Source organism: Arvicanthis niloticus, chromosome 21 (assembly GCF_011762505.2).
Source record: "Arvicanthis niloticus isolate mArvNil1 chromosome 21, mArvNil1.pat.X, whole genome shotgun sequence".
NCBI lineage: Eukaryota > Metazoa > Chordata > Mammalia > Rodentia > Muridae > Arvicanthis > Arvicanthis niloticus.
In genome coordinates, this window is record NC_047678.1 from 41,364,184 (window position 1) to 41,391,590 (window position 27,407).

General features: G+C 48.1%; 1 protein-coding gene across 16 annotated transcripts in view; it reads right to left on the reverse strand.

Annotated features, from left to right (window-relative positions):
* Ulk4 (unc-51 like kinase 4) overlaps positions 1 to 27,407 on the reverse strand; it is a 290,769-nt gene that overhangs the window by 138,470 nt on the left and 124,892 nt on the right. For all 16 annotated transcript variants that reach the window (XM_076917962.1, XM_034484051.2, XM_076917954.1 and 13 more), the window contains one exon: positions 5,340 to 5,445. In XM_076917962.1, coding sequence (XP_076774077.1) covers positions 5,340 to 5,445 — 106 coding nt within the window. The remainder of the gene's footprint in view (positions 1 to 5,339; positions 5,446 to 27,407) is intronic.

The window sequence follows — 27,407 nt, forward strand, 5'->3', positions numbered from 1 at the left end:
AGATGTCCAGGAAGATAAACCTAAGCTACAGGCAGACCGTCCGTCCGCCATGCTAGTTGAGAGGCTGACAACTGTAGTATTCACCAGGGGGCTGAAACTGATGCCCTGCATATACCAAAGGATTAACGAAAACAAAGCCAAACGTGAATTAGAGTCTCACAGCCTGGAGGCCAGCCCCTCACACTACCACTGCATCCCCAGGTCCAGTGCTGACCTCCACGTCCCCCAGTCTCCAGCCCATTGAAGGTGAAGTGGCTGCCTGGGGAACTGAATAGAACTCAGGCCCTCAGCTCCGTGACATGGCTCTTGTGTTAGGAACTCAGGGAACTGACAGAAGATTTGAGATGTCCAGGAAGATAAACCTAAGCTACAGGCAGACCGTCCGTCCGCCATGCTAGTTGAGAGGCTGACAACTGTAGTATTCACCAGGGGGCTGAAACTGATGCCCTGCATATACCAAAGGATAAACGAAAACAAAGCCAACCAAAGACAACTGATCCCAAAACACCTCAGGGGCCAGCCTCCTGGAGGCAACCGAGTCTGTCCCCACAGGACAGGCAGATGTGAGCCTGCGCACACTGTGCTCTGCTTGTCCTCTGCCCACGGCTCCTGTCAGGACTGGTGGCCAAGCCATCATCATCATCACTCTTCCTAACATTTCATTCATACTCCTCCTTGAAGAGGAGACAACTGTTCCCCACAGTAGGGACACTAGTCTTTCCTTCAGAGAAGCCCAGGAGAATGCTGAGGGGATGGGAAAGAGTTGCTCAGGTCCCGGAAATGCCATTACTCATGCTGTGCTGCTTCTTTGGGGGAAATGTCTATTCAAGTCTTCTCTGCATTTGTGAATTTGGTCCTGTGTTTACCCATCATTGAATTGTAGATGTTCTTTATATAGTATGGATATTAGTTTCTCTTCAGATATAAGGTGTGCAGACATTTATTCCTCCGCTGGGATAGGAGAAGGATTACCTTCTCTACTCTTCAGCTGACAAGGAATCGCAAGACCCTGGGGTATGACAAACCACCGGGCATGGTAAAGAAAGCCAGCTGTGGATCAGGAGTGATGACCAAACTATTGTTACATGAATGCTAAAGCCACATCTGTGGTGCTAATCCACCAGAAGTGTGGTTCATTCCTCCAGAAGCTGTGATCAGGCCAGACAGTGTTCTGCGCGGCTGTCAGCTTAGTTCTGCCTCCTGGGCTGCAGACTGCAGGTTTCCTCTGGGCCTCGCCTCCATTAGCACGTTCACACACAGCCCCAGATCTCCCCCGATAAAGCCTTCCTCTTCAATTATCACCTCCTAACAGAACTGTCCCTTTGTTCAGAATCCTGCAGTCACCCATTTTGAAAATGAGTCATTTTTCACTTATTAGCACAGGGGCTCTGGAGCGCTAGTTGCTCTTTGCTGGTTGGTGAAAGCTAACTCAATTAGAACTGGAACCCACACATCTCTTCTTGTCACTCAGCTGCGGCTTCCATCCCTCCTCATGATCTTTATGTGGTCAGATGTCAAGCTGACAGGCTCACTGGCTTTTACTACTTACCTTAAATGCTTATGCTAATTTTGGTGATTATGCATGGGAAATTTACATATATTATCATTTGACTTTCAAAACAAACACTTGGAAGTGGCTCCTTTATCTCTAGAGAGATGAGCCTCAGCTTCTCAGGAAGGAAGCTGCATACCCAGATTCAGACCTAAGCCAACCACCAGGCCATGCTTCCTGCTTCTCCAAATGCTTCCTGAACTTGTGGATGTGCCCTCTCTGAGGGAAGACACAGGACAAAGGACAGGCCTCTCGGGAGCTCCCAGGCACCCACTGAAAGCCCATCTGCCTGAGCTCTTCAACCAGTATCTCAGACTTACTTTCTACTGAATATTTTCCTCAACAATTTTCATGTTTCATAATTGAATCCAGGCAAGGTACAGTGGCACACCCCTTTAATCCCAGCACTCCAGGAGACTGAGGCAGGTGGATTTCTATGAGCTCAAAACCAGCCTGATCTACCCAGTGAGTTCCAGGACATCCGGGGCTACATGGAGAGACCCTGTCTCAAATCTTAAAAGAAGTTTGGAAAGAGAGGAGGAAGCTTGTTAAATGTCTTTTATTATTTTTAGGTGGCTGGTAAAATGGCTTTGCTATTTCAGAGCATCTGAGGCCTGAAGAATTCTCACTGGACACGGAGGAAGAGGGTGCCAGCAGGAAGCCAGACAAATGGCATCTAGTAAAAAAACAAACAAACAAACAAAAAACCCAAAAGGAAACATGTGGTCTGTTGATTGACAGGTTCAAAATAAAGAGACAAGATGAAAGGAGGGGAGCTGAGGCCACTTCATGCAATGTTTGAGCTCCCAAACATGGACATGTAAAATCGTAGCTGGGTCCCAACACGGTGCACATAAAACTGGGTGAGGAGGGACCCAGAGATGAACACGTCAGCTGTTAAAAATCTTGATGGTCTCAAAACTTTCAAATGCATAATGTCTTACACTACACACAGTAGGTACACATAGAAGGGAGGGAGAGGTGCTTCAGTGTGAGGGAAGGTAGTGGCAGGGTTGGTGCACTTGCACACCATGGTGAGCTACACAGAATACAAGCACAGCACACTGGTGCCTCCTTACAGGGAAGTTCTGGCTGAGAGATCTCGGGCTATCATTGTCCCAGTGTCACCAGCAAAATGGGGTGGGAGGCGAGGCTGAGCCCTGGGATTCAGGAGCTTGGGATGGGTAGTTGGGGAATGGCAGGTACCACAGTTACTCTTAAGCACTTGTATCTCTTAAGTGCTTCACGAATCATCTTACCTTAAATCCTGCCAACCTTGTGCACAGCCTTGCATGCAGTGCCTGGCTCATGCTCCGCACCCTTCCCATGCCAACAGGGTATCAGAAAGGCTGAGTCCAGGAAGTGTCTTAAATGCACCAGGAGAGAAGCATGGCGGGGAATTCTCCTAGGGGAACCTGACTAGTTTATGAAAAGTGACTGTTGTTTCTGGTGGCTTTACTATGTTCCAGCCTCTTTTCCAATGGTTCATGCCCATTAGCCAGCTCCACCCTCACCAGCCCCCTCCTGGCAGGTGTGATGTCATCATCTCCATTACAAAGGCAGAGACACTAAGTAGACATCTCAGGTATACAAGTGACTGAAGGGATTTTTCCCCTAGCCCTTGCTGCTCTGCCAGTCCCTTGCCAGAGGGCCTGGGACAGGGTTAGTTCAGCATCAGCTGTGTACACACACACACACACACACACACACACACACACACACACACACACACGGCTATACAAATGCAGCCCCTCATCCATGTGCTTTTGCGCAGGTTGAAGGAGAGCTGTAACCAGGATAACTCTAACTGATGCAGTCTCTGCAGACTTCTAGAAGTTTCTAGAGAACATGTTTTAGAACACCAGGGGATTTTTCTCAGATTTCACTAAGCATGTAGCTCCCTCACCAGGGTAAACATATGTGTGACAGTTACTATAGAAACAAGAGTAGGAGCTGGAGACATGGCTCAGTGGCGAGGGCAGGTTCTGCTCTTTCAGAGGACCTGAGCTCAGTTCCTGGCATGCACACCAGGCAACTCACAATCACCTGGTCACTCTGGTTCCACATCGGCCAAGCCTGACTTCTGAAGGCACCTGCACTTGTGCATATACCTTCACAGACAGACAGACGGACACATAATTTGAAATAAAATAAATTAAAAAAAATAAGACCAAAACCAGGCCTTGTAGCCACTTTTATAATCCTAGTCCTAAAGAGGCTGAGACAGCTAAAGAGGCTGAGGCAGGAGGATTGCTTCAGGTGTGAATAGCCAAAGCCATGGCAAACCCTGTATGTGTCCCCGAGTGCTGCTTAATATATCTCCAGGTAACAGGTTTACCAACTTGTCTATTGAGTTTGTTTTTTTGAAAAAGGGTTTCATGTAACCCAGGCTGGTCTGGAACTTACTATACAGCCCAGGATGGCTGGGAACTCACTATGTAGCTCAGGCTGGCTCTTAACTCTTGATGCCCCTGCCTTCGCCTCCTTAGTGCTGGGATAACAGGCATGTGCCACCCAGCTTTGACGGTTATTCTTGAAGGAGTCTAAGAGGGCTGTCAAATGTGGCTTCTTTATTCATACAGCACAGACAACTCTCAAAGGTATTTTCTGGTCTCTTGAGTAAACACTGATTTAGTCAGATTAATATAAACTTGACAAAAAAAAAAAAATCAGTGTTTTGATTCCTGACACTCTCTGAGCCATCGGAGACAAAGAGAGCTCCTTTAAACCCTTCTCTGGAGGTGCCCTGTTTTGCTTTGTCTTTTGCTTTGTGGCACTGTACCGTGTTCTTGAATCTGTCACCCTGACAGCTCTGCTGGGAAGCCAGGCTGGCACTCAGATCCATTACAGAAATGTCAGGGTGCAGGATGAGCCCAAACCCAGCTCCGAAAGGCTAATAACTCTCTCACTCTGTTTTGTAATCTCACCCTTATTTTCAAAATAAAAATGTTTAAAGAAAAAAAAAAAAAAACGATCCTAACTACTGAGTTACACATTAACACTTCAATCCAGAGGCACTGGTACATGGGAAATGCCAGCCCTGAGTGGTAGAGTTGCAAAATCAGGAGTTCAAGGCCATTCTTAGCTACAAGAGCACTGAATGACAAAATTGCTAAGGTCTTTGAGGTCAGATGATCCTCAAGCACCATGGAACTTGACACAGACCTCTGTGTCCCCAGACGCCCAGGCCATGGCCCAGTGACACTCACAGCCTGCCCACCTCTGTTCCCTAAAGAGATCTGACCCCATCATGCTCTTGCCTCTACTGTTGCTGTAGTAGGAGGCAAAGGATTCTGGGCCACCATCACCACCGCTGGCTGGACAGTCCAGAGGCCACACCCCACTCTAATTTATGAGCCTTTGATCGTGCACAGAACTTGAAGCTTCTCTCCTCTGTACAGTCTTTTGGTTTCCACTATATCTGAAGCTGCCTCACTCTGGAAATAGCCCACAAGAAACAGATGAAGACAGGTCCACAGAGGGCAAAGGAACTGCACAGATAAGCACCCGAGCCCCACGTCCTTTGCTGACATCTCTCACTAGAGAAATGGTGGTGCCTATTTTTCTCAGGATGAAGGAATACTGGAGCAGTTGGGTGCACAGCAGGCACATAAGCAGAGCTAACACCTGAGACCAAAACAGCAAAACTGTGGCTGACGACGTCGGTTATCAAGACGTACCTGGGAGACAAGTCTAACAACTATGTATTAGGGGTTGGTCCAGCGCTCTAGGTGCTTAAGAGCAATGACTGCTCTTCCAGAGGGTCCAGGTTCAATTCCCTGCTTACCTTGCTCATAAAGCAGCTGCATGTTTGAGTCTTTGTAGGCAACCAGATTGTTGAGCAATGCAATCACACTCTGCATGGTATTACCCAGAATGCTCTCCTGATGCTCCTGCAACAGACCAGGCAGAAGAAATACATTACGTCATCCTTAAGACAGACCACCTTTCTCCTTCATTCTCTAAAACAAGGCTGAAGGATTCCATTTGTATTGCCATGTAGCAGGTCCTAAAGTTAGGTCTCTTCCCTCCAAAATTCCCAGAGGCACAGGGGCCTGTGTTCCTGCCTGGGAGCTGAGAGACGGCCAGTTAGCCTCAATGTGTCAGGTGTGTAGCATGGGAGGCACCAGATATCAAGTCTATAGAGCTTAGGGTATTATGTAAAACACTGCATCAGACAAGTGTATCTGTCAAGGTTGTGTCTGTTTTGTCACCTGCCACCCAAGCCATATCATGTGTGCCGTGCGGTCATATTGGATATGTTGGTCTTATCTCCACTGCAGGACACTATGTGTGAGACCTCAGGGGGACCTGACTTCCTCAGCATGCAACATCACGTTAGAGGGTAACTCAGGCCCCCAGGGTGTGTGGAAATGAAGCCATCTTTATCTTTCAGTTTCACAGAAGAGCCAGAGGCCTCAAACAACCACCTTTCCTTGTGTGCCACTCTGTCAATCCTTTCTTAAAGACTAAAGGCATCGATTATAACTAAAGTTATACATTCACAGAATTCGACGGACAAGTTTTTAAGTCCAGGATCGACCTGAAGTGGAGAGATGGACATACTCCGATAGGACTCCCATACCTACTCACTGAGCACAGACATTTCTGGAATTCTTGCTTGTTAACTACAGTCCCAGCCCTAGGCATATGCTAGAAGCAGGAGGCCTGTCAGCTGAGAAGTCACCAGGTAGTCCTGCCCCTACCCCCACCCTCACCCCCTCACTTGTATTCCCCTCACTCCCACCCCACCCCCATGTCCTTTCCACTCTCTCTCATATACTCAGTTAACTACACTTTAAAGCAGGAATCGTATTTGGTAGTTCCTGAAAGTCTGTCTTGTGTTCAGGAACCTAGAGACTGGAGAACAGGGTTCTTTGTCCTCATAGGCTTGAACCTGTGATAGAAGCATGTCCAGGAAATCATGGCAGGTGTCAGAAGGAAAGGGGAAACTGAGGAAACTTCTGGGAGGGCAGCCCTGGGGCTGTGCCTGCTTTAAATAGGGTGGCCAGAGCAGGGCCCACTGAGATGGAACACCTGTACGGAAACCTATCCCGTTCTACAAACAGGAATTCCTGGTATCAGTCACTTGACCAAGCTGACCCTCCAGCCTCATGCAAGCAAGCCCCACTGAACCAGTTCTTAAACTTCGATTCTGAGACAGAAGTGGTGCAGAGACGGAGATAAACCTCCACCTCCAGACCCCTTGTCAGCATCTTACCAGAGCACTGCACGGCTCGCCAACTGGGAGGCAACTAAATGAGGCCTTCCTTACATGTTCCCAGGCGCCGCTGGTGCCTTTCTCAGTTCCAGGATCCCAATGCGACTGTGTTGCATTTAAAATAATTTCAGTTTTTACAACAAATATTCACTGTGCCCCAAATATTCACTTGGAAATAGAGATGGGGGTGGGATAACCAATACCCTGCTGTGCTAGAGCCTGCCTCCTGGCAGAGACAGCAGGCGCTGTGCCATGAGCGCACTAAAGAACAGCATGAGTACAAACGGTAGCAACTCATGGACAGCAACGAGCAGGAGATCCTGGTCTGGGGGAGGGGTGGGGAAGAGCTGAGGGGTGGGGGAGAACTGCAGGACTGAGAGGTGCCCTGTGAGCCATGATCTCCAGAAACAGCATGAGTTTGCGAGTTCTGCTCACTGGGGTCCTTAGACGCGGCATCTGTGGCAGAGGGTGACAATGGCCATAAGCAGCACAGACCTCACCCCTCCCAGGCTCACCGTTCTACCCCACAAATGCCGTACTATCGAGTGTCTGTTTCCAGAGAACTCATCGTCACAGCCATGGGTTTGGTGAGAGTTTGCCAGCAAAACTTTATCATCTGCCCCTCTCGCTTCTGCACTGGGGCACTTACACCTTGGTCCAAGTTTGTGACTTTTCTTAGGAAACAATCTACAAGCCCAGGTTTTGAAACTCACTGCTCTCATGTCTCATGGAGCTCTCTCTCTCTCTCTGTCTCTCTCTCTCTCTGTCTCTCTCTCTCTCTCTGTCTCTCTCTCTCTCTGTCTCTCTCTCTCTCTCTCTCTCTCTCTCTCTCTCTCTCTCTCTCTCTCTCTCTCTCTCTCTCTCTCTCTCTCTCTCTCTCTTCTGGAGCATGCCCTCAACCCTACTTACCCTGTCTCTTGTCTCTGTTCACTGCCAGCACTCACGTTGGCCAGACTCAGCCAAGCCTTGTCTGTAAGCCATCTTTCCATTTAAAGACCCGTTTCCATGCTGTTCTCTGAGTTCTGAGTCACATGAATATACATTCCCTCACAGTATGATGACGTGTCCCTGTCCACTGACTAGGCATGACTTGTGAATATCCCCTGACCAGTTGACTGCACATTGGCCCAAAATTTAAGGGCCAATGAGGTGGTCATCACCCTGGCTGTGACTTCAAACTGCCAGGGATCATAGGAAAAAACATGGGCAGAGAGGCCAGGAGCTCCAGGGTAGACAGAAAGCAGTGTGTGCCCTGTGACTGGGAAACATCTCTGGACAGACCCATCCTGCTGTGGAGAGCTCCCCTGACTCTCTCTCTCTGACACAAGACAAGGTGCGAGCGCTCCAAGTACCAGTGTGTAGCACTGATTTCAGGATCAGACGTGCACAGAGCGCTCCCAGGTGGATGTCCACAATCCAGTGTCTCCCTGACACTGGCTTGGGAAGATGGATGTGAAGGTGGCTGCAAGCCATCAACTTCATCCAATTATGCTCACAGTTCGATGGTGAAAGAAAGGGGTGATTAATAAGAGCCCAGACAATACAACATGCTGTTCTTGATAAGTAACTAATGATACATAGCAGAGTGTTCTCTTCAAGAGAGCAGGGCCAATCCATCTTAGATTTAGGTCCGTTTTGGAAATGACACAAGCACCCCTTGTTCACAGGCCACAGCATCAGCAGACGCAGTCTAATCTCACTGGAGATAAATCTACTGATACCCAGTAATCATGACGGAATGGTCCCTTTTTCCTGCTCTTATTTTCGAAGACACTGTCTCATTATTAGCCAGGAAGCCACAGCAGTGCCCAGATTCTGGCTCACCTTGCTGGGATTCCAGGTAGGAGGGAACCTTCATGAGAGGCTGAAGTCTCTCTGGAACTCCTGATCCTCCAGAGACCAGCAATGGAGGTTTTCCTGAGCTGTGCACCAGTGTTGCTCCTTGCCAAAGTTCTTCAACGTGGCAGTCAGCTTTAAAACCTCTTACCCCTGGCCATGGAGAAGCCACACCGGATCCTAGCCAAGCAGGGTGGGCTCTCCCAGCCAGGAGGTCCCAGTGACACCTCAAAGTGAAGGCCTTTGCTACCCACACCACTCCATCTGCAGAGGCCTGTGGCCCTGAGAAAACATGCTCTCCCCAACATTGCTGGGGGGTAGGGGGGGAGAGCAGGGGAGGAGTACTGTGGTGCCCAGCATAAAAAACGAGATTCCCAATTGCACCAGCACACTGGGGACTGCTCCCTCCCTGTCTCAATATTGTTTCTAGCTTCTTCCAAGCACTTACAGAACCTGAACCTCACGTATCGTAAACTGAGGACTTTATAAAACTTATGTTCTAGAGTTATCTTTGCTTGCTTTTCCTACTGTAGGTAACAGGCGTCTACATGATGCAGGGAGGGAGGGAGGGAGGGAGGGAAGGAGGGAGGGAGGGAGGGTCTGCACAGACACCCACCCCTCTCTTCATAGTGAGGAGGCTTGAGAGCATCTGAGGACAAGGTTGTGACCTGCGAGGCCAAGAAGGAGGCATGAGTGTGGGTCAGCCCACACCCACTAACATTTATCAAGTTGAGTTACTTCACCTCTTAGACATTAATAAGATTTGTTCATTTATTTCTTTAAGTCGGTGCAGAATATTATCTGGGGACAGGAACACAGAGGTAAGTGGGGATGTCAGCAGTGGCGATGTCAAAAGACAAGGCCAGGAGCACTGGGTTAGCCCTTGCCCTCCCCCAATGCATGCCAGGGTGAGCAGACAGTAACAGGAGGCAGGGTAACTTGTTCTTATCCCTCACCCCCACCCCTACCAGTTTCTGTCTCCTTAGACAAGGTCAGAGCCCACAGCACTGCGTTCTGACACCAGGGCAGGCAGGGAAGGAAGAGACAGGCAAGCACACAGGAACCTTGGTACGTGGTGGGGAGTCCCAGCACCAACACTAGCAGAGTCCTCCCCAAACAGCCTCCATACAGCCGAGTGGACAATACAGCAACATATGAGAGCTCGCTGGGTGCAGAGAACAGCCTACCCAGCACACAGCTCACCTTGGTATCTCATTTCACCCTCACAAAAGCAGGAAGGGCTCACTTCTTTCTACAGATGAGGGCAGAGGTGATCATGGCAAAACTGAAGCTCAGTCTGGGCTGGTGGAAGTCATGCCTCTACGCATGCAACACGAGACAGGTTACAGAAGTTGCAGGTCAGGCCAGCCAGCACTCGGGGTGGGCCATGCAGCCACACCTGCAAACCTGTCAGGTTACCAGAAAGGAGTGCAGGCGTAATTGGGATTCCTGCCTGAATCCAAGCACCTGGAAGGCAGAAGGATCATCTGAATTCAAGGTCAACCTGGGCTACAGAATGAGACCCCGTCTCAAAAATAGTAAAACTTAAAGCAAACTGAATCTGGGGCCAGGGAACGAAGGAACCCTGGAGTACTGATTTGGGCCACAGTGGGCACGCTACAATGTGTTTGCCTTCCACTCTCCCTTTGTGCTACAATGTCTCTGGCTTCCTAGGGACATTTGTAGGTCTTAGAGGCTATACTGCAGAAAGAATAAACATGTGACCCAAAACAACAGTGTGCAGACTCGAGCTGCAGCTAAGGCTGATGGATCCATCAGGAAGCTCAGCTCAAGAGAGAAGGCATCACCAACAGCCCACAAACAGCAAGCCCAGGCAGCTGAAGGCAAACACCTCTTTCCCATAGCACATCGGGAAGCACGGTCGGCATCATTTGTGTGCCTGAAGCCACAGTGTGGGGACATTTAATAAACAGGACACTGAGGTGCTAACAGAACATAGCCTTTACCAGCTGAGATAATTATATTATCTCAGAAGTAGCAGAACTCAGTGTTTGGCATCACAGATGAAACTCCATTAAAACGGACAACCTCTGCTAAGGAAAGGGTGAGCGCCCAGTCTGAAGCACCGACCTTCCCACTAGCAGCCTCAGTACTCATGGAAGGCCCTGGAGTGCCAAGTAAACACTAGGAACAGACCAGCCTTGCTAAAGCACCAGACCTCACTGTGGTGCCTAAGGCACTGAAGTCTCCCTTAAGTCTCCATTAAGAAGTCTGGTAAGTTCATGGACGCACGTCCACAATTAGGAGAATACAGAAGCAACTTAAAGGTCTACTGGGAAATATGCATGAAGAGAGAGAGTGGTCACAACAGGAGAGTAGTCAGTCTTTAAAGAGGGACTTCACCTGACACACCATGGCAGACCCAGAAGACACTGCGGTCAGTGCAAGAAACCTAACAGAAAGAAAATGCCACAATGCGATGATGGTTCATCTCGACTGGCAACTTGGCTGGATTTGGAGTCACCTAGGATGGCACACTTCCACAGTGGGTTCAAAGCGAGGCTCTGGATGTGACAGTGCCCACTTACTTCCCTTTGCAAACATTCTCGCTTCTGGCCGGAGCCCTGAGAGCTTTGCTGGTGGTCTTTACAGCAATGGCAAACAGACACTTTGCTTTCTCAGACAGGAGATTCTTTATAAGGTGCTTCCGCCCACAGCGCTGGCTCTGTGGATACTGACCTGGGCCTCCACCTCCTCCCCTTTCATCCACTGGTAGACGCCTTACAACCTGTGTAGTCGCAGAGCCATGCAACTCTGCTCCCTCCTGCACTAGGCCAGCACCCCCTCTCCATCCCCACTGCCTAGGAGTGTAATCTCCATATCACAGGACTCCTAAAACAGCAAGGTTCAGCCTCCATTCCCACAGCATCTATCACAGAAGCTACCAGCTGGGGTGAAGCACACACATCTACAGAAAGCCCCAGGATATTGTTTCTATAGACGTTTGTGTCCAGAGCCCTGGTGGGGCTTGGAACCCCGGGAAGACAGAAGGCTGGAGCATCAGAGAATGGGACAAGCAGGACACCGCTCTGACACCCTCAACTCCAGGCAACTTTCTTCTAAAGAATTTGGAAGCTGTTCTGTGACTGCGTCACACACCAACCCTTGGGGAGGGGGATGGGAAGGAGGCAAGCTCGGTGAGACTCAAAGGTCACCTGCTAGTTTAAAATCAGTCTACTCAGTTGCCTCATAGCGTGAGGCAAGGGACTCCTGGGAATAAAGGACAGGATTTGGGGCCCCCGAGGCTGTCTGTGTGATGGCAGAGGCTGGAGAGCCTGCTGTGGCACCGGCTGTGTCAAGAATGATGTAGCCGAGCGGCTCCTCTGTGGACAAGGCCAGCTTGTAGGTGCCGAGTGGGCTCTGACACAGCTGGGCAAGGGCTAAGGGTACCTGGGCCCAGGCTTTTCTCTCATGTGTATGGTGCAAGCAACCTAGGAGTCAATGTAAGACAGAGTGGGCATCATCCCCAGTTCTGATTCCAGAAGAGGAGGAAGTAAGCATTATTGTTAAATCTGACTGACAGATACCACAGGGGCTCCTGAGCAACAGTAAGTACCAGTCACCATGGGTGAAGCTCTCCACCTGGCAGAGCAGACAGGACGGAATCAGCGGGTACTGCTGCCAAGCCATTGCTGGGCTCATCCTTAGACTCCTAGCCCTGGTTCCACGGTAGTGGCAGTACTGAGTAGGCTCTTCTGGCAGGTTAACTGTGTCACTTGGCTGCTAGCCTGGCATACTCATGTCATTTGGAGTTCTAGCAGCACGCTTCCATGGTCCTGGCTCCTGACGGGGTGTGCCCGCAAGGCAGCATGGTGGACCACTGCCAAGTCTGCTTAGGCAGAGAACCCTGGCAACAGAGCCTGAGGGAAGCCGCCAGGGCCTGTGTTCCCCGAGACGGGTGGCATCTCATTTATGTATCTTCTTGGAGTGTTGACAGACCAACCTGGCCTGCAGTGTGCGGAGCAAAAGACCAGCCCAAAGCAGGAAGGACAAACCAGAAAAGTACAAGCGTGCACACAAGCTCCTCTCACCCCATAACTGCCTGGCATAAAGCCTGCTGCACCAGCATGAGGAGCTATTTGGGTAGAATTCTCTTGTACTTCCCCCACTGGACTGGGGTGTGGGGGAGGGGTGCTGAGGCTAAGTAGCTGTAAACATGGTCTATGTGCTCAGGGCACCAGGCCAGATACCCAGGCAGGAGAGTAACTACTGTGCCAAAGACCACTGAGGAGAAACCTGAGAAGAAAACCGTAATCGCCAGTTAAAAGCAGTCACTGGACTGAGGGGGTGGGCACACTTTCATAATTCTGTCCTTGGAGAGGTAGAGGCAGGAGAATTGTTGTTAAATTGTTCTGTGAAGTGAGCCTGTCTCAAAAAAAAAAAAAAAAAAAAAAAAAAAAAAAAAAAAAAAAAAAAAAAAAAGACCGGACAGAACAAAATGAGATATTAATCAACACACCAATTTAAAATTTGAGCAATTCTTCTTAAAGAAAAGCATTTTCTTTAGGAAAACGTCTTAATGATTGTCTCTTGATTTGTGGACCACATGTGCCAAAACTGCTTCCTTACTCCCACACTGTTCCCCACCATGAGGGCTGCCACGAGGGCGAGGGCGGGCATAGCGTCTGCCTGTGAGTTCTGTGAGTTGCTGATACTCAGAGAGAACTCTCCTCAGGAGGGCTGGCTCATGCAGGGAGACAGCCACATAAGTGCAGTGCCTGAAGACTCCAGAAGAGGGCGCCAGATCCCCTGGAACTGGATTTACAGATGATTGGCAGCTGCACAGTGTGGGTGCTGGGGTCTGTACACAAGTCCTTCCCGAGGGCAGTTCATGCTCTAACTGCTTAGCCGTCTCTCCATCGTCCATCATCTCGGGTCACCTGCCCTGCTGCTGTTGCGTCAGCTTGCAGAAAACAGCACACTGTCTTGGAACATAACTCAAACCGTCTCATCTGTGCAGAGACCACCATGCTTTCTACAGTCTATGAAACAAGCAGAGTGCACCAGACTCTCTCAAGACTCCACACAAGAACCGCAAACCTGCACCCAGATGCAGAAACACTTCAGTTTTATTGTTCATGGATCACAGTCTACACCATCAAGGACCATAGAGGAGGACTCAGGCAACACTACCAGCCAGATTCTTCCGGTTGCTTTTCAGCTGGGATCGTCCCCAACCGCAACTGAAAAAGCCAACAGCCACCTCTGACTGACCTGCACTAAAAATGCCAAGAGAAGCGCCGCTCCATTGCAGCTCCTGCCTGCTTGCCTTACCCTGGGCTCAGGCCCTAACCAAGTTCCTTGGGCGTGGTCCTATCTGAAGGATGAGCAGGCCATACCCTGCAGAGTAATGGGGGAGAGTAAGGCAGGCAAGCCACACCCTGCAGGGTCATGGATAGGGTGCTGAGGACTTGGACAGGTGAGGCCAGTGTGAGCTGGAAGTTCTCAGGAACAAGCAGGCAGTGGCGCTGGTCAGAGAGAAACAGCAGACCCAGAAAAGGAAGAGGATGTAGCAAACGGTACCAGCCATGGCCCCACAGTCCAGAGCACCCAGGTATTTGCAGCAGAAAGACATTCAACCTTACCAAGCCACACCAAGGCCAGCTACTCAGACCAAAAACCTGCACTGGGCTGAGGTTTTGGAATCCACACCAGACTATGGGTCAAAATGGATACCTAGGGCTTGGAAAATGCTCATTGGGTATGATCCCTTCCTATGAAAGAAAGAGGACCTGGATCAAACCCAGAACACTTTCTTAAAAGCTGGGAATAGCATGCATGCCTGTAACCCTAGCAGCAGGTAGGGCAGACACAGGGAACTAGGCTGCCAGCCTAGCCAGGAGCAAGCCTCAGGTTCATTGAAGACCCTGTCTCAAGGAACAAGGTGGAAAGCAATGGACCTTACTCAATGCCAACTTCTGGCCTTTGAATGCACACAGGTGTATCGCACGCACGCACACTGATGTAAGAATGAACGCATGCGTGCATGCACACAGAGCACAATCGGTGCCTAAGGTATTACTTTAGGAGTCAATGGAGTTCAAGACCAACAAGAAACACACTACCACCATACTGTGAGACAGAAAGGGCTGCTGTGATTATTGATGACCACTGTGACTGTTGATGACCTCTGTGATTACTGATGACTAGATGTGATCTTGTTGTCAAGGCTGACTCGGCTGTAGCTATGCTTACGATGGGGACTGCTCCATCAAGGTGGGCCTGCCAGAGTCCTCGGAGCCTCTGCACCTTGGGATGCTCTCAACAGGAAGTCCTGTTCTGAACTCACGAGCCACACTTCCTTTGAAGGCTCCTAGATGAAGCGGACACACACGGCTTTCGGGAGAGGAGGTGAGAGTGAGCAGGTAGGAAGCTCAGATGCACGGCACAGCCATCAAAGAGCAGAAATGAAAGGAGGAACAGCATTAGTGGTTTCTGTCCTAATGGCACCCCGGCCTCCTGTGTGCCCCAGAAACATCTCAGAGCCGCGCTGGGACGGGATGCCTAAATGAGGTCTCAGGAAAATAATGGAGCTTTAATGATGGAAATAGGAAGGAAATTAAACCCCATCATGTTCCATTAAGCACCCTCTCAGCTCCAGTTTTCACTAAATTATTTTATTATGATTTTGCTTCTGCCTCTTGAAATAACCTTTCATGGTGATTTGATTTGCAAGCACAAATAAGGCCCATTTATATTCCAATATGAGCTCCTGTGAGATTAATAAGAGATGGACCGTCTGAGATCCCGCCAATCTGCAATTTAAAGGGGGGGGGGTCTTATTCTATATTTGTGACCGTGAGATGAGCATTGTGTTGTAGTTACAGGCTCAGCTCACAGTCACGCCAAACCTGCTGGAGACACCACCATCAGCCAGGCAGCTCCTTCCACCCCACCCTGAGCCTCCCCATGCTAGTGTTCTGTGTTACCCATCACCTCACCCCAGCCCATAGCCTCAGCCCTGCTGCTCTCTGGTGGATGTCAATCACATGTTTAGTTCTTTGTTGTGATGGACAGACTCATAAGCTGTCCATACCCAGCAGGATGCTGCAGTGTAGCCATCTAGATGCACACCCCCAGAGACAGCAAGGTGCATGGCTAGAAGCCATGCACTATGTCAGGAGCAACTCTAGAACAGGACTTTTTGCTCCACGGCAAGCACGGGCACCCTCCTAGCACCTGTCAAGCACACAGGTGGCTTAAAAATGCTTTACTGTGCCCAGTGCTTCCAGAATAGCATCCCAGAGAGAGAACTCTGAAGCGTAACTGGAACCATAATTCACTGGGCAAATGGTTCCCCAAACCAATCCTAGGTGAAGCTTTTAAAAGACCAGAGGACTCTAGAAACCCAGGGTGACCCTGGCTAAGACTCCCAGCAATGGGGGTATGAAGCCTGAACCAACCATCTCCTGTAACCAGGCACGACTCCCAGTGGAGGGACTGGGACAGCCACCCAGCCACAAAACTTTCAACCTACAGTTTGTCCTGCCTACAAGATGTGCTGGGATAAGAATGGCTCAGAAACTGAGGGAGTGGACAATGACTGGTCCAGCTTGAGACTCATGCCATGAGAGTCAGCCATGTGACTCCAGCTTTAGAGTCAAGAATAAGAGTTACTGGGACAGTTGATGTTGGTTAGCTGAAGCTAAAAAAAAATTAGCAGTGATTAAGAAGAGACCAGCATCACTGAGGTGAAATCTTCTGTGAGATGTTTTCTGAGAGCACAAAGAAGCTGTGCTCCAGAGATAGCCAAGGTTGTGCTTCCTGCTGCAGCTGGACTTGGTAATAAGAGTCACCAGGTGGTGCTGGTTTTGAAGGTTTGAAGGGGTCATGGAGAGCAGCTGAGGCTTGGCACTAAAAGAACCCAGAGAAGACCACTGGAGAAGGTGCCGACTCAGTTGTAGTTGATGGCCCAGGACTGAAGGGGTCAGGCAAAGAAGATGAGGCTTGGCATCATGGAGAGAGCCTATGAGAGGTTATTGGTGAAGCCTAGTTGCATTGGAAGACCCTAGTATATTGGAGAGGCCAGTACTATAGGATGATCACTAAGAACAGAAGCAGCAGTGGAGTCAGAGCCTAGAGTGCTATGGAGGGCAGAGTTGGAGAAGTGACCCAAGCCCTTTGGAGGAGCCCAGAAGATCATGTGTGGATTTTAGACAATGGAACAAGAAGGTATAAAGTTGAAGTTGTCTTGGATACCCCAAGATGTACGAGATGCCAGAACTATGGGATAGCTGCTGAGGAAAGCTGCTAACAGGGAGTGGAACCAGCTCAAGAGAAAGAAGTGTGTTGCAGTCATCAAAGCAGAAAGGAGTTGGAGAGCTGATGAGCGCTTTGACCTCAGACATGGAGATGCAGAGTTTGGAGTTTGCCTGGAAGGGTTTTGGTTTTGCTTTGGTCCAGTATTTCCTCACTATGATGTTTTAGAATGGTCCTGTGACATTGGAAGTAACTGTTCTACATTTTGATTCTGACTTTATGGGGATGTCAGTTAAGAGAATGGATGAACTTTGGGCATCAGCTCACCCTTTTGGGCAGATTTCTACAGATCAATGAAGATGCACTACAGTGATGCTGTGTAGACAAATAGATGATTTCTTAATTCTTAATGATGATCCTGTAAGAATTCCTGAAATTATACTAGTAACTATTAAGCCCTTCACAATAGGACTGCTATTAAAGTCCTCTCTGATATGAAAACTGCAATGAGAACTCCCCAAGGCTTCATGTGTCATGAGTCACGTGCTTCTGAGATAGAAAACGGGCACTTACAACTTAGAACACGTTCCAAGAGGTGTAAAACAATTAACCAAAGGTCATAAAAGGGAACTAACAATTTATTGTAGGTGCAGGGACAGAAGATAAAATATTGACTGGGTTTATCTATACAAAACTTCAATGGTAACTTAGTCACAAGAATTATGATTTTTAACTTTCAATGAACCTGTGGAGCTAGTGACAGATAATGAATGTCTAGCTAGATAAAGTCTTAATGGAAACGTATGTAAACATCTCTGTTGTAAACTTCTTATTCAATTTATGATTTGAATTTATGTTTGAACTTTTAGTGAACTTTTGTTAAAAAATAATAAAAAAAAAAAAAGGATGTTTGGAAAAACCATGTGATCTATTCTCCTAAAAAAGGTACAGAAAAACTGGGAATGATAACCTTTGGGAAAGGGCAGAAGGAATACATAGAGAAAGAAAACCTGGTGCAGAGAGAGGAGGAGCAGGCAGGCTTCTCCTTACCATGGGACGGAACAGGTCTTTTCTTAACAGCAAGGCAGGCTTATTCTTACTAAATAGGACAAAGTTTTTTTTCTTGTACACTTGGGTTTAATTCATTTAGCAATAAAAGGGTAGAAGCTTTTTCTTTCTCTATACAATAAAGATTGGAGCTCACTTTTCATCCAGAATGAGTGAGTTCTTTCCGTGCAGGAGCTTGGGCTTTTGCTCCATATGCATATGTAAGTCTGGATGTGTGTGTGTAAGTATATAAGCTGATTAGACATTGTTAGGCCCAACAAACAGTATGTGCTAACGAATGTGTGTATATGAATGTGTGTATGAATGCATGTGTGTTTATGCTTATTTGCTTGTGTAAAAGCCTTTCCTTCTGCCAGGATGACTCTCTTCTCCTGGTTCAATAAGTTTATTACTCCAAACCTCCCCACTTCCTCACAAGTAAGCAGAGAGGCTTCTGGGCCAGAAAGAAAGGAGCCATAGCAATAAATCCTTTACTTACGCACACCCCCTGCCCCCTGCCCCCTGCCCCCTGCCCCCTAGCCCCTAACCCCTAGCCCCTAGCCCCTACCCCCGCCTTAGGCTGCAGGTGTTAATCACCCAAGCCAGTGGTTTTTAACCACAGAATAAGCAAGACATTTTTAAATCTTTTTAGAGGCCAGCAGCTTCAGCATTCAGTGTAGCTGGAGAGTTTAGAGGCCAGAGACCACCAGTCTCTAAAGCTCTGTCTATGTCTAACACTGTGTCCTACTTCAAACCATTTCAGGCTGGGTAGGCTCCCAGCACTGACGTAAATGTCATCTGAGGCTTACTGCCTCAGTCTGCTAACCTAGGCCTAGTCCTGGAAGCTTCTAGTCTTTGTATGAGCTAATCTACACCTAGAATGTGTTTGGCCTCTGAGACCCTTTCTCGTTCTTTCTGAACTCTGGCTGGTTGGATCAGCTCAGCTGTTCCTTGCTCAAATCTCCTCTCCAAGCTGACTGGTGTGATCTAGCTTCTCTTAGTATCTCACTGAATTCCTCCACTTGGCCTCAGACTAACTCTGGCAATCTGTTCTAATCTTCTGGCTCCTCGTTCTCTGGCTCACTATGTCTTCACCTGTGCCCACCTTGTTCTCTCTTCAGTCTGCCTTTGTAAAACTCTCCCTGTAAACCTGCCTCCTCCTTCCTCTCCGTGCTGCTCTCCTCCCCCTCTCTCCTGCACTGCTCTCCACCAACTCTGCTGCATTCCTGTACTGCACCCTCGTCTTCCTCTACTGTCTGTCTCTCTCTTAAGTAGCTTCCTTTTTCTCTCTCTTCTCATGAGAGTTGGGCAGATCCTGTTCCGTCAAATCTTTCTCTGATTCATCACTCTGTCTGCCACTCAATCAGACATCACTTCCAAACACGGGAGCTTCCTTCTACAAACTAACTTAACTTCATTGTTTGGGACTAAAGACGTGTACTAAGGACATGTCCGCAGTCCAGCCAGAGGGATTGAAGGTGTGTATGGGCTGAGGGTTGAGCTACACACAGCAAGACTAGAAATGGCCTATGTTCATCATTTGGACGATCTAAAATCGTCAAATGTCTACACTTCCCACAAGGAGGTAAAGATTCAATACAATTCCTATGAAAATCCAAGGAGTGTAATCTCTAAAACAATAAGGAGACGGAAGAAGAGGAAGGGGAAGAAGAGAAGGGGAAGGGGAAGAGAGGGGAGCATTACTTAGACAAGAACAAGGGTCACCATGAGACCAGGCTTGCCCTCAGCACCTGCTAGCCCTGGGACATTGGAACAGTGGGCTTGCTCTGGTAAAAGAAACAAGGTCGAATGAGGTGTCAGCATGTGAAGATTGCCTTTAAAGAAGGTAAGCAGAGAGGGAGCAAGTCCAGCACTCAGCAGAAGGTAGAGGAAGGCAGACCACAGCTTCTGGTTCCCAAAAATACAAATGAAAAGATGCGGATGACTTAGTCAGATTCCGTCTCAAAATAAAAAGTGAACACAGCCCAGCAGCAGAGTGCTAGCCTAGCATGTGTGATGCCCTGCACTGAGTTCAATTCCCCCTCATGGAAAAGAGGGGGGCAGAAAGAGAGAGAGAGAGGAATGGGGAAGTGAGAGGGCTAGAGAGATCTGAAAGAATTTCTCACACATACACATGCACTATGAAAAGACCATATATCAGCTTTTCTAGTGGAATGGAGAAGCTGGCCAGGTTGAGGGAGCTGGCGAGGTGGCCAGAAGCTGTGCAGGATAGCCTGGGCTACATAGTGAGATCCTGGATAAAGTAAAACTAGAGACATGATAGATACATATAGATATATGTGGTATGCATGCGTGGTATACATACAAGTAAAATGGATATATGCAAATATCCAGCCACAGAATGCAGACCACAAGTTATTTTGGTCCCTAATAATAAAAAATAAAAATATACAGATTCCATCAGATTCCATCTGATGGCAAGTTTACAGGGGTGGACCTATAGCAGAACCCAGGTCAGGGGACACTGAAACCCACGTGGGAACTTATATTACTTCATGGTCTTTAAAATTTGTTGCCAAAAACCTTCACCTTCAGCGAATCTTTCTGAGGCATGTTAATTAAAGAATAACTTTTTGATTAAAAAAAAAAAAAAAAAAAAAAAAAAAACAAACCTTATTTCCAACACATCATTTGCTTTGTCAATCCCTGCCTTTCTGGAGTTCTCAGCCACCCTTGAAGGACAGGTGGACACAGGACTGAGAATCCCCTTTCAGGGTTGGTCTAGTGCTACTATGTATTCAAAGGCTAAATACTAGACCCTAAGACCTGGCTGCCCCAGAAGAGCAGATCCTCACGTACACCAATGCTATATAAACGCTGCTCCCAGTTTAAAATTTATCGGTTAATAAAAGGCTAAAACTTGTGATTGGTCAGTAGAGAGAAAGAAGCAGAATTTGAGGATGAGTGAGGGGTCTCAGGAGAGGCTAAAAAAAAAAGAGTAAAGAGGAGAGGAAGGGGGAAGGAGGAGGATGTCGCCAGGAGCAGGGATGGACCATGAGAGTAACTAGGCAAGATTCAAACACCAAGTAACAAGGGACACATGGCTGGGACATAAGTTACAAAAGCTCAAACCCTGCCCAATCTAGGCTTACGGCTTGTAAATAAAGTACCAGGACTGCATGTCCTTCACACGGGCTAGCTAGAATAACAACTCACTTTACAATCCCCAGCTATGAAATGACTGAGAGCAGCTGAGATGTCCTGGCCCTGCCTCACAATGCCCATCCCTCCCTGAGCAGCCATCAAGACTGGACCTTGCTTCAGCCCTGGCACATCCGACCAGCTCCCTAAACAGGTCATGGCAGGCTTACAAGGAACCCTCTGGGGAGGTTAAAAGAGCTGGGTTGGAGCTATGAAAATGCTAGTCAATGTTTTATGGTGAAATAAAGTTAAAGTCCAGAGTTTCAGTAGAATAGGGAGCGGCTCAGGAGACAGACAGACAGACATGGGAAGCAGTCTCCCTTTCCATGCATACAAATGATAGATTTCAAGAGAGAACCTATCCTAGTGAGCCAATGAATCACTTTTTACAGTACAACAGAAACTTAGCCCTTACACGGCACAGAAATCCCTGACCCATGAACTGTGGGCAACATGGGTAAATATACCAGTTCTGCGTTGCTCAGTGTGGATCAAAAATCACACCATGGATTTCAGTTTAAGAATCACCATCAAATGTGCGCAGTGTTTTCATATCCCATAGTACACACAGCAGGAGCCAGGGAAGCTTGTATTTAACCTTAGCTGAGACTTCTGAGATTGTTTCTTTCCTCTCAGAATCTTCTGGTCACCTCTCTCTCTCTCTCTCTCTCTCTCTCTCTCTCTCTCTCTCTCTCTCTCTCTCTATCTCTCTCTCTCTCTGTGTGTGTGTGTGTGTGTGTGTGTGTGTGTAAAGATGAGGGCAGGAGAGATGGGAGAGATGGCTCACTGTTAAGAGCATAAGCTGCTTTTCTGGAGGACCCAGGTTCAGTTCCCAGAACCCACATGCAGCTTCAAAAGTGTCTGTGTTTCCCGTTCCAGAGGATCCAATGAGCACGTCCAGTCTCTGCAGGCACCGGGCACACACAGTGCATAGACACAGACGGAGACAAAATACCCATGTGCACAAAATAAGAATTTTAAAATGAGAGGAAGTAGTGAGGTTCTCCTCACTGCTGACATCAAGAGCAGTAAGAAGCCTCACAGCTTAAAACAACACAATTCATTCTTATAGTTTTAGAAGGTGAGAGACGGGCCTCACAGGCTCAATGCTGTCCACAGGCCGAGTGCCTTTCTGGAGCATCTGGGGAGCCTACATGCTTTCCCCAAGGGTGGCTGTCTTCTTGCATCTGTTGCACTCTGCATATGAACTGTCTCCACAGGTTCCTGAACACCTGGCCCCTGGCTAGTAGAACAGTCTGGAAGTCTGTGGAACCTTTAGAAAATGAGGCCCCACTGACGTCGCTGGGTCACTGGGCAAGGAAGGGCCTTAAGAATTATCTTCCAGCTCCATACGTTCTACCAGCAAGCCTTCCTTGCCTTGATAGACTGTATCCTCTCAAACCAGCAGACAGAGTAAGTTCTCCCCTCTCCAGGCTGTTGCTAGCTATTGTATCACAGCAACAAGAAAAGGCATAATTTTTCAGGACCTTTCTTGTTTCAGGACTCTCATCCGGAGGAACCTCCCTATCTTAAGGTCAGCTGACTTACAGCCCTGGCCCCACGTCCACCCTTGTTCCAGTCTCATAGTCTTAGCTGCTATAACATAGCCACAGAAGCTGGAGCACCGACATGCTGGAGGAGGACAATATTCTGCCATCTACAGCTACAAACTCTGAAATCCATTCCTCCCCTACCACAGGGGAGTGAGTCTATCCATATATGTCAAAAAAAATCCAGGAAAGGGGCCCATGAAGGGACAAAGCTGGATAACCACCACTGGCTAACTCACATGCTCGAACACGCTCTCCCCACACAGAACTCCCAGGTAGAACTTTCTACACGGCAATGCAAAGATCAATTCTCTGCTTGATATTCTTGCATGGCACTTGAGAGGTTCTGACGTTAAGTCCAGACTCTATGGCCCATCCCAGCCTGGACTCACCACCATCCCATTACACACACAGCCTGGACTCACCACCATCCCATCACACACAGCCTGGACTCACCACCATCCATCCCATCACACACAGCCTGGACTCACCACCATCCTATTGCACACACAGCCTGGACTCACCACCATCCATCCCATCACACACAGCCTGGACTCACCACCATCCATCCCATCACACACAGCCTGAACTCACCATCATCCCATCATACACAGCCTGGACTCACCACCATCCATCCCATCACACACAGCCTGGACTCACCACCATCCATCCCATCACACACAGCCTGGACTCACCACCATCCACCTCATCACACACAGCCTGGACTCACCACCATCCCATCACACACAGCCTGGACTCACCACCATCCATCCCATCACACACAGCCTGGACTCACCACCATCCCTTTAAACACACAGCAGGAACGCAGTAGAACACAACAAGAGACAGTTTCTGCTGCAGGAAGTTGGTGATCCAGAGGGACTTTACTCAACCAATTCTACAAAGGAGAAGCTGCCACTCAGCCTGTCCTTTAAGATGCACTGGGCAGTCTCAGCACCAATGACAGAAGGGTGTGGCTGAGTCAAGAGAGGCAGGAAGAGGAGCCAGTGGGGGTAACAGTGGCAGGAGAACAGAAAGCATGGTCCATGCACAGAAGACGGACACTTTCATGTGCAGTAGGAAGGAATAGAGTATGCACGCATGCGTGCACGGACACACACACACCCCAAAGTCCTTATGAAGAAATTTAGTCAAAACTACTACATATAAACCAAAATGAAATTCTAAACAAATGTTTAATCCATAGAAAACCAAGAGGAGAACAGAAACAGACAAAAAAGTCGATGAGTAAAGCAACAGGCAATACCTAAACACATCAATTGTCCTGTTCAGTATAAAAGATCTAAACTGACTGCTGAAACGACAATTTCACACACAGATTACAAGTGAGAATGGCCCGTCTACATGAAACTCAAGTTACTATATAATGATACAGAATATTTGGACAGGCACAGAAGGACAGAAGAAAACATAAAAAGAAAGGACAGCACACTGGCCTCAGAGGAAGTAGCCAAACTACAGGAACAGAGACACTGAGTAAGGACGAAATGAAGCTGGTCAAATTACGTAAAGACTGAATTCACCAGGAAAAACGTGAGTCCTGCTTCCCTTCCCACTGCTGTGAGGAAACACTGAGCAGATGTCTCTCAGGTTACTACCTGAGGGACAAAAGGGCTTATTTCAGCATATACTTCCAGGTCATTACCCATCACGGAGGCAAGTCAGGGCAGAAGTTCAAGGCAGGAACCTGACAAAGAAGCCAGTAGAGCACTGCCTGCCTGCTGGGTCTCTAGCACACACATCCACTCATGCTCACCTGGCTTTCCCGTGTTAGCCAGGGCCATCCTCCTAGGGAATGATGCTGCCCACGGTGGGCTGGGCCCTCTACAGTGATTAGCAAGAAAGACAGTCCCCACAGACAACCTAATCTGATCAGAGCAATCCCTCAATTGAGACTCCCTTCTCAGGTGACTGTAGACTATGCCAAGTTGACAGTTGAAGTGACTAGTATACCACAGAAGCCCTAAGCACGTATGACCCTATCAGCAATTCTGCGAAACAGTATGACACAGACAGACACAAGGACAGAGAGACATTTGGATCTTGAGTAGATGCCACCATTCCTTCCTTCCCAGTCAGCAGAAGGGCTCAACACCAATTCACCAAAACATTAAGAATAAGTCCAGCAGTTTGTGATGATCCATTAGACAGGCAGTGAAAGGCTGCCCAACCCTGAGATGCATCCAGTGAAGGGTTAGGATGGAGGACAGACATGATCCTTCCTAAGAAAAAGTTCTATGCAGATGGCTGGGAGCGAAGAGCAAAAATAAAGGACCTGGGGTCCCGAAGACACCTTAGGTAACTCTTTGGTAACTAACACATCGCTCTATGAGAGCGTGGCCAGGAGAGACATGCTAGGGGAAGTAAGATGGTGAGCAAACATGGGCTCTCGGGAGCTTTGTTTTGTGCTGTACATGACCAAAGCTGCCAACACCAGAGATGTGGTGCTGAGATGCTCTTAGGTGACAGCAGCTGGTGGAAAGGGCGTGTCTATGTGATGGGAAGATCTCGTGCACTGGCTTTATACTTGCTGAGTAAGCCATCTACCACTGAGTCATATCCCAGCCGTGCATTTCAGTATTCAAAGAGAATTTAATTACGAGACAGAACATGGTGGGATGTGGGATACTTTGGGAACATATCACACAAGGGTGTGTGTGTGTGCAATAAACATAGACAGAAGTAGAATGGCAGCCAAAGGTGCCCAGTTAGTAAGCACACAAGGGGCACCCAGGGAGCACTAAAAGAACACAGGAAGTGCCAGATATCCAGGCACATGCTGGGACCTCTGTGTGGCTTTCTGTAGCTACAAATGCCTGTGTTAAGAGTAAAGATATCAAATAAATACACTCATTTTTACATCCCAAGGGAAACAGTGACAGCAAAACCACAAACAAGCTCAAAGTCAGGGTGAGAAGCAAGGAGCACACACCTGAGCAGAAGTGTCTGAGATGGAGACTGGAAAACAAGAGGCCCTGCTGACTCTGACGGGCACTGCCGGTCCTGCCTGCAGTGGGTGTGGCAGGCACTCAGCAGTGAAGGCCTGAATTGGTCCCCATCACTTCAAAAATAAACACGTTCAACTAGTGGGAAGACTCAATTTATGTAATAAATTGATCCTGATAAATATATAAACTTGATGTCACAGAAATACAAAATACCTCTGGATGGGATGGTGCATGCCTTGAATCCCAGCACTCAGAAGGAGGAGGCAGGTGGATCTCAACAAACTCAAGGCCAGCCTGGCTACACATGGAGTTGCAGGCCAGCCAGGGGTATACGGAAACCCTATATCAAGTAAATAAATAAATAAATAAATAAATAATAGAAATCCAAACTAAGAACCATAGGAACAATTCTATGCCAAGCAGTCAGTCAGTCATCTACAAAAAGCAGATGAATTCCCAGGCACTTACAACCTACCAAGAGTAAACCGTGGAGAAGAGAACACTCTAAGCATGACCATAATGAGTAAAGACACTAAGGAACTTACCAGCAGCAAACCAGGGCCTGACTGTGTCCCAGTGAATTCTACCAAACATTTAATAAGTAATTCCAATCCTCCTCAAACTCCACCAAAGAGTAAACATCATACGGCACTTCTAAACTCATCTCATGAGGCCAGCACTATCCACACAAAAGCCAGACCAGGAACCAGAAGAGAAGAAATTATGGACCAATATCCCTGAAGAGCGTTAACGTTCTCAGCGAAGTACCAGTAAATGCAGAAAAACGGTACAGTTAAAAGATGACAAGCCACGATCCAGTGGTGCTAACCGTGGACTGCAGGGATGGCTTAACCTCCATAGAGATACAAACAACAACAGACTAGTGACAGAATAAAGGGTGAAAATACTAGCATCCTCTCAACAGGTGCAGGAAAAAACATTTAACAAAAATTGACATCGCAACAGAAACTTTCAGCAACTTAAAAAAAAAGTACCTTAGTATAAATAAATATGGCAGATAGTGGCTCATGTCATACTGAACAATGAGAAACTAAAAGCTTTTCTGCTAGAAGCAGAACAAGGCAGTGATATACACCACTGGGGGCGGGGCTAGCCATGATGTACACCACAGCACATCACTGGGGGTGGGGCTAGCCATGGTGTACACCACAGCACACCACTGGGGGCGAGGCTAGCCATGATGTACACCACAGCACATCACTGGGGGTTGGGGCTAGCCATGGTGTACACCACAGCACAACACTGGGGGCGGGGCTAGCCATGGTGTACACCAAAGCACATGGGGGGGGGGGTGCAGCTAGTCAAGAAAAATACTGCATAAACTGCACAGAAAGGCACCTAACTGCACGGTGAAGACACTCAAAACTGACGAAACTCTGAATTTAGTAAAACTGCAGGATATAGAAAATTAAAACCCTCTTACATTTCTACACATCAATCATGAATTACCTTAAAACCTGTAAGAGCAGCTGGAGAGATGGCCCAGCATTTAGAGAGATTTGTTCTACAAACACACAGAGCAGACCCAGATTCCAGCATGCAGGTTAACAGGTAATGTGTATCCTTGCCGACCCTGCAGCCCAAACTCCCAGGGGTCAGAGACAGCAGGATAACTGGGTCTGGCTGACTTCCAGCTAAGACAAGGAAACAGTTCCCAGTCCAGGGAGAGACCTTGACTCAAAGGAAGATGAGTGACAGAGGACAGCAGCTCCCTCTTCTGGCCCCTGTATGTGCACAGGCACCGTGCCCTACACTCAACTCTGTATAAACTTACAGATGCACACCAATAAATAGAAATATTTTTAAACTAAGAAAACTCCATTTATAAT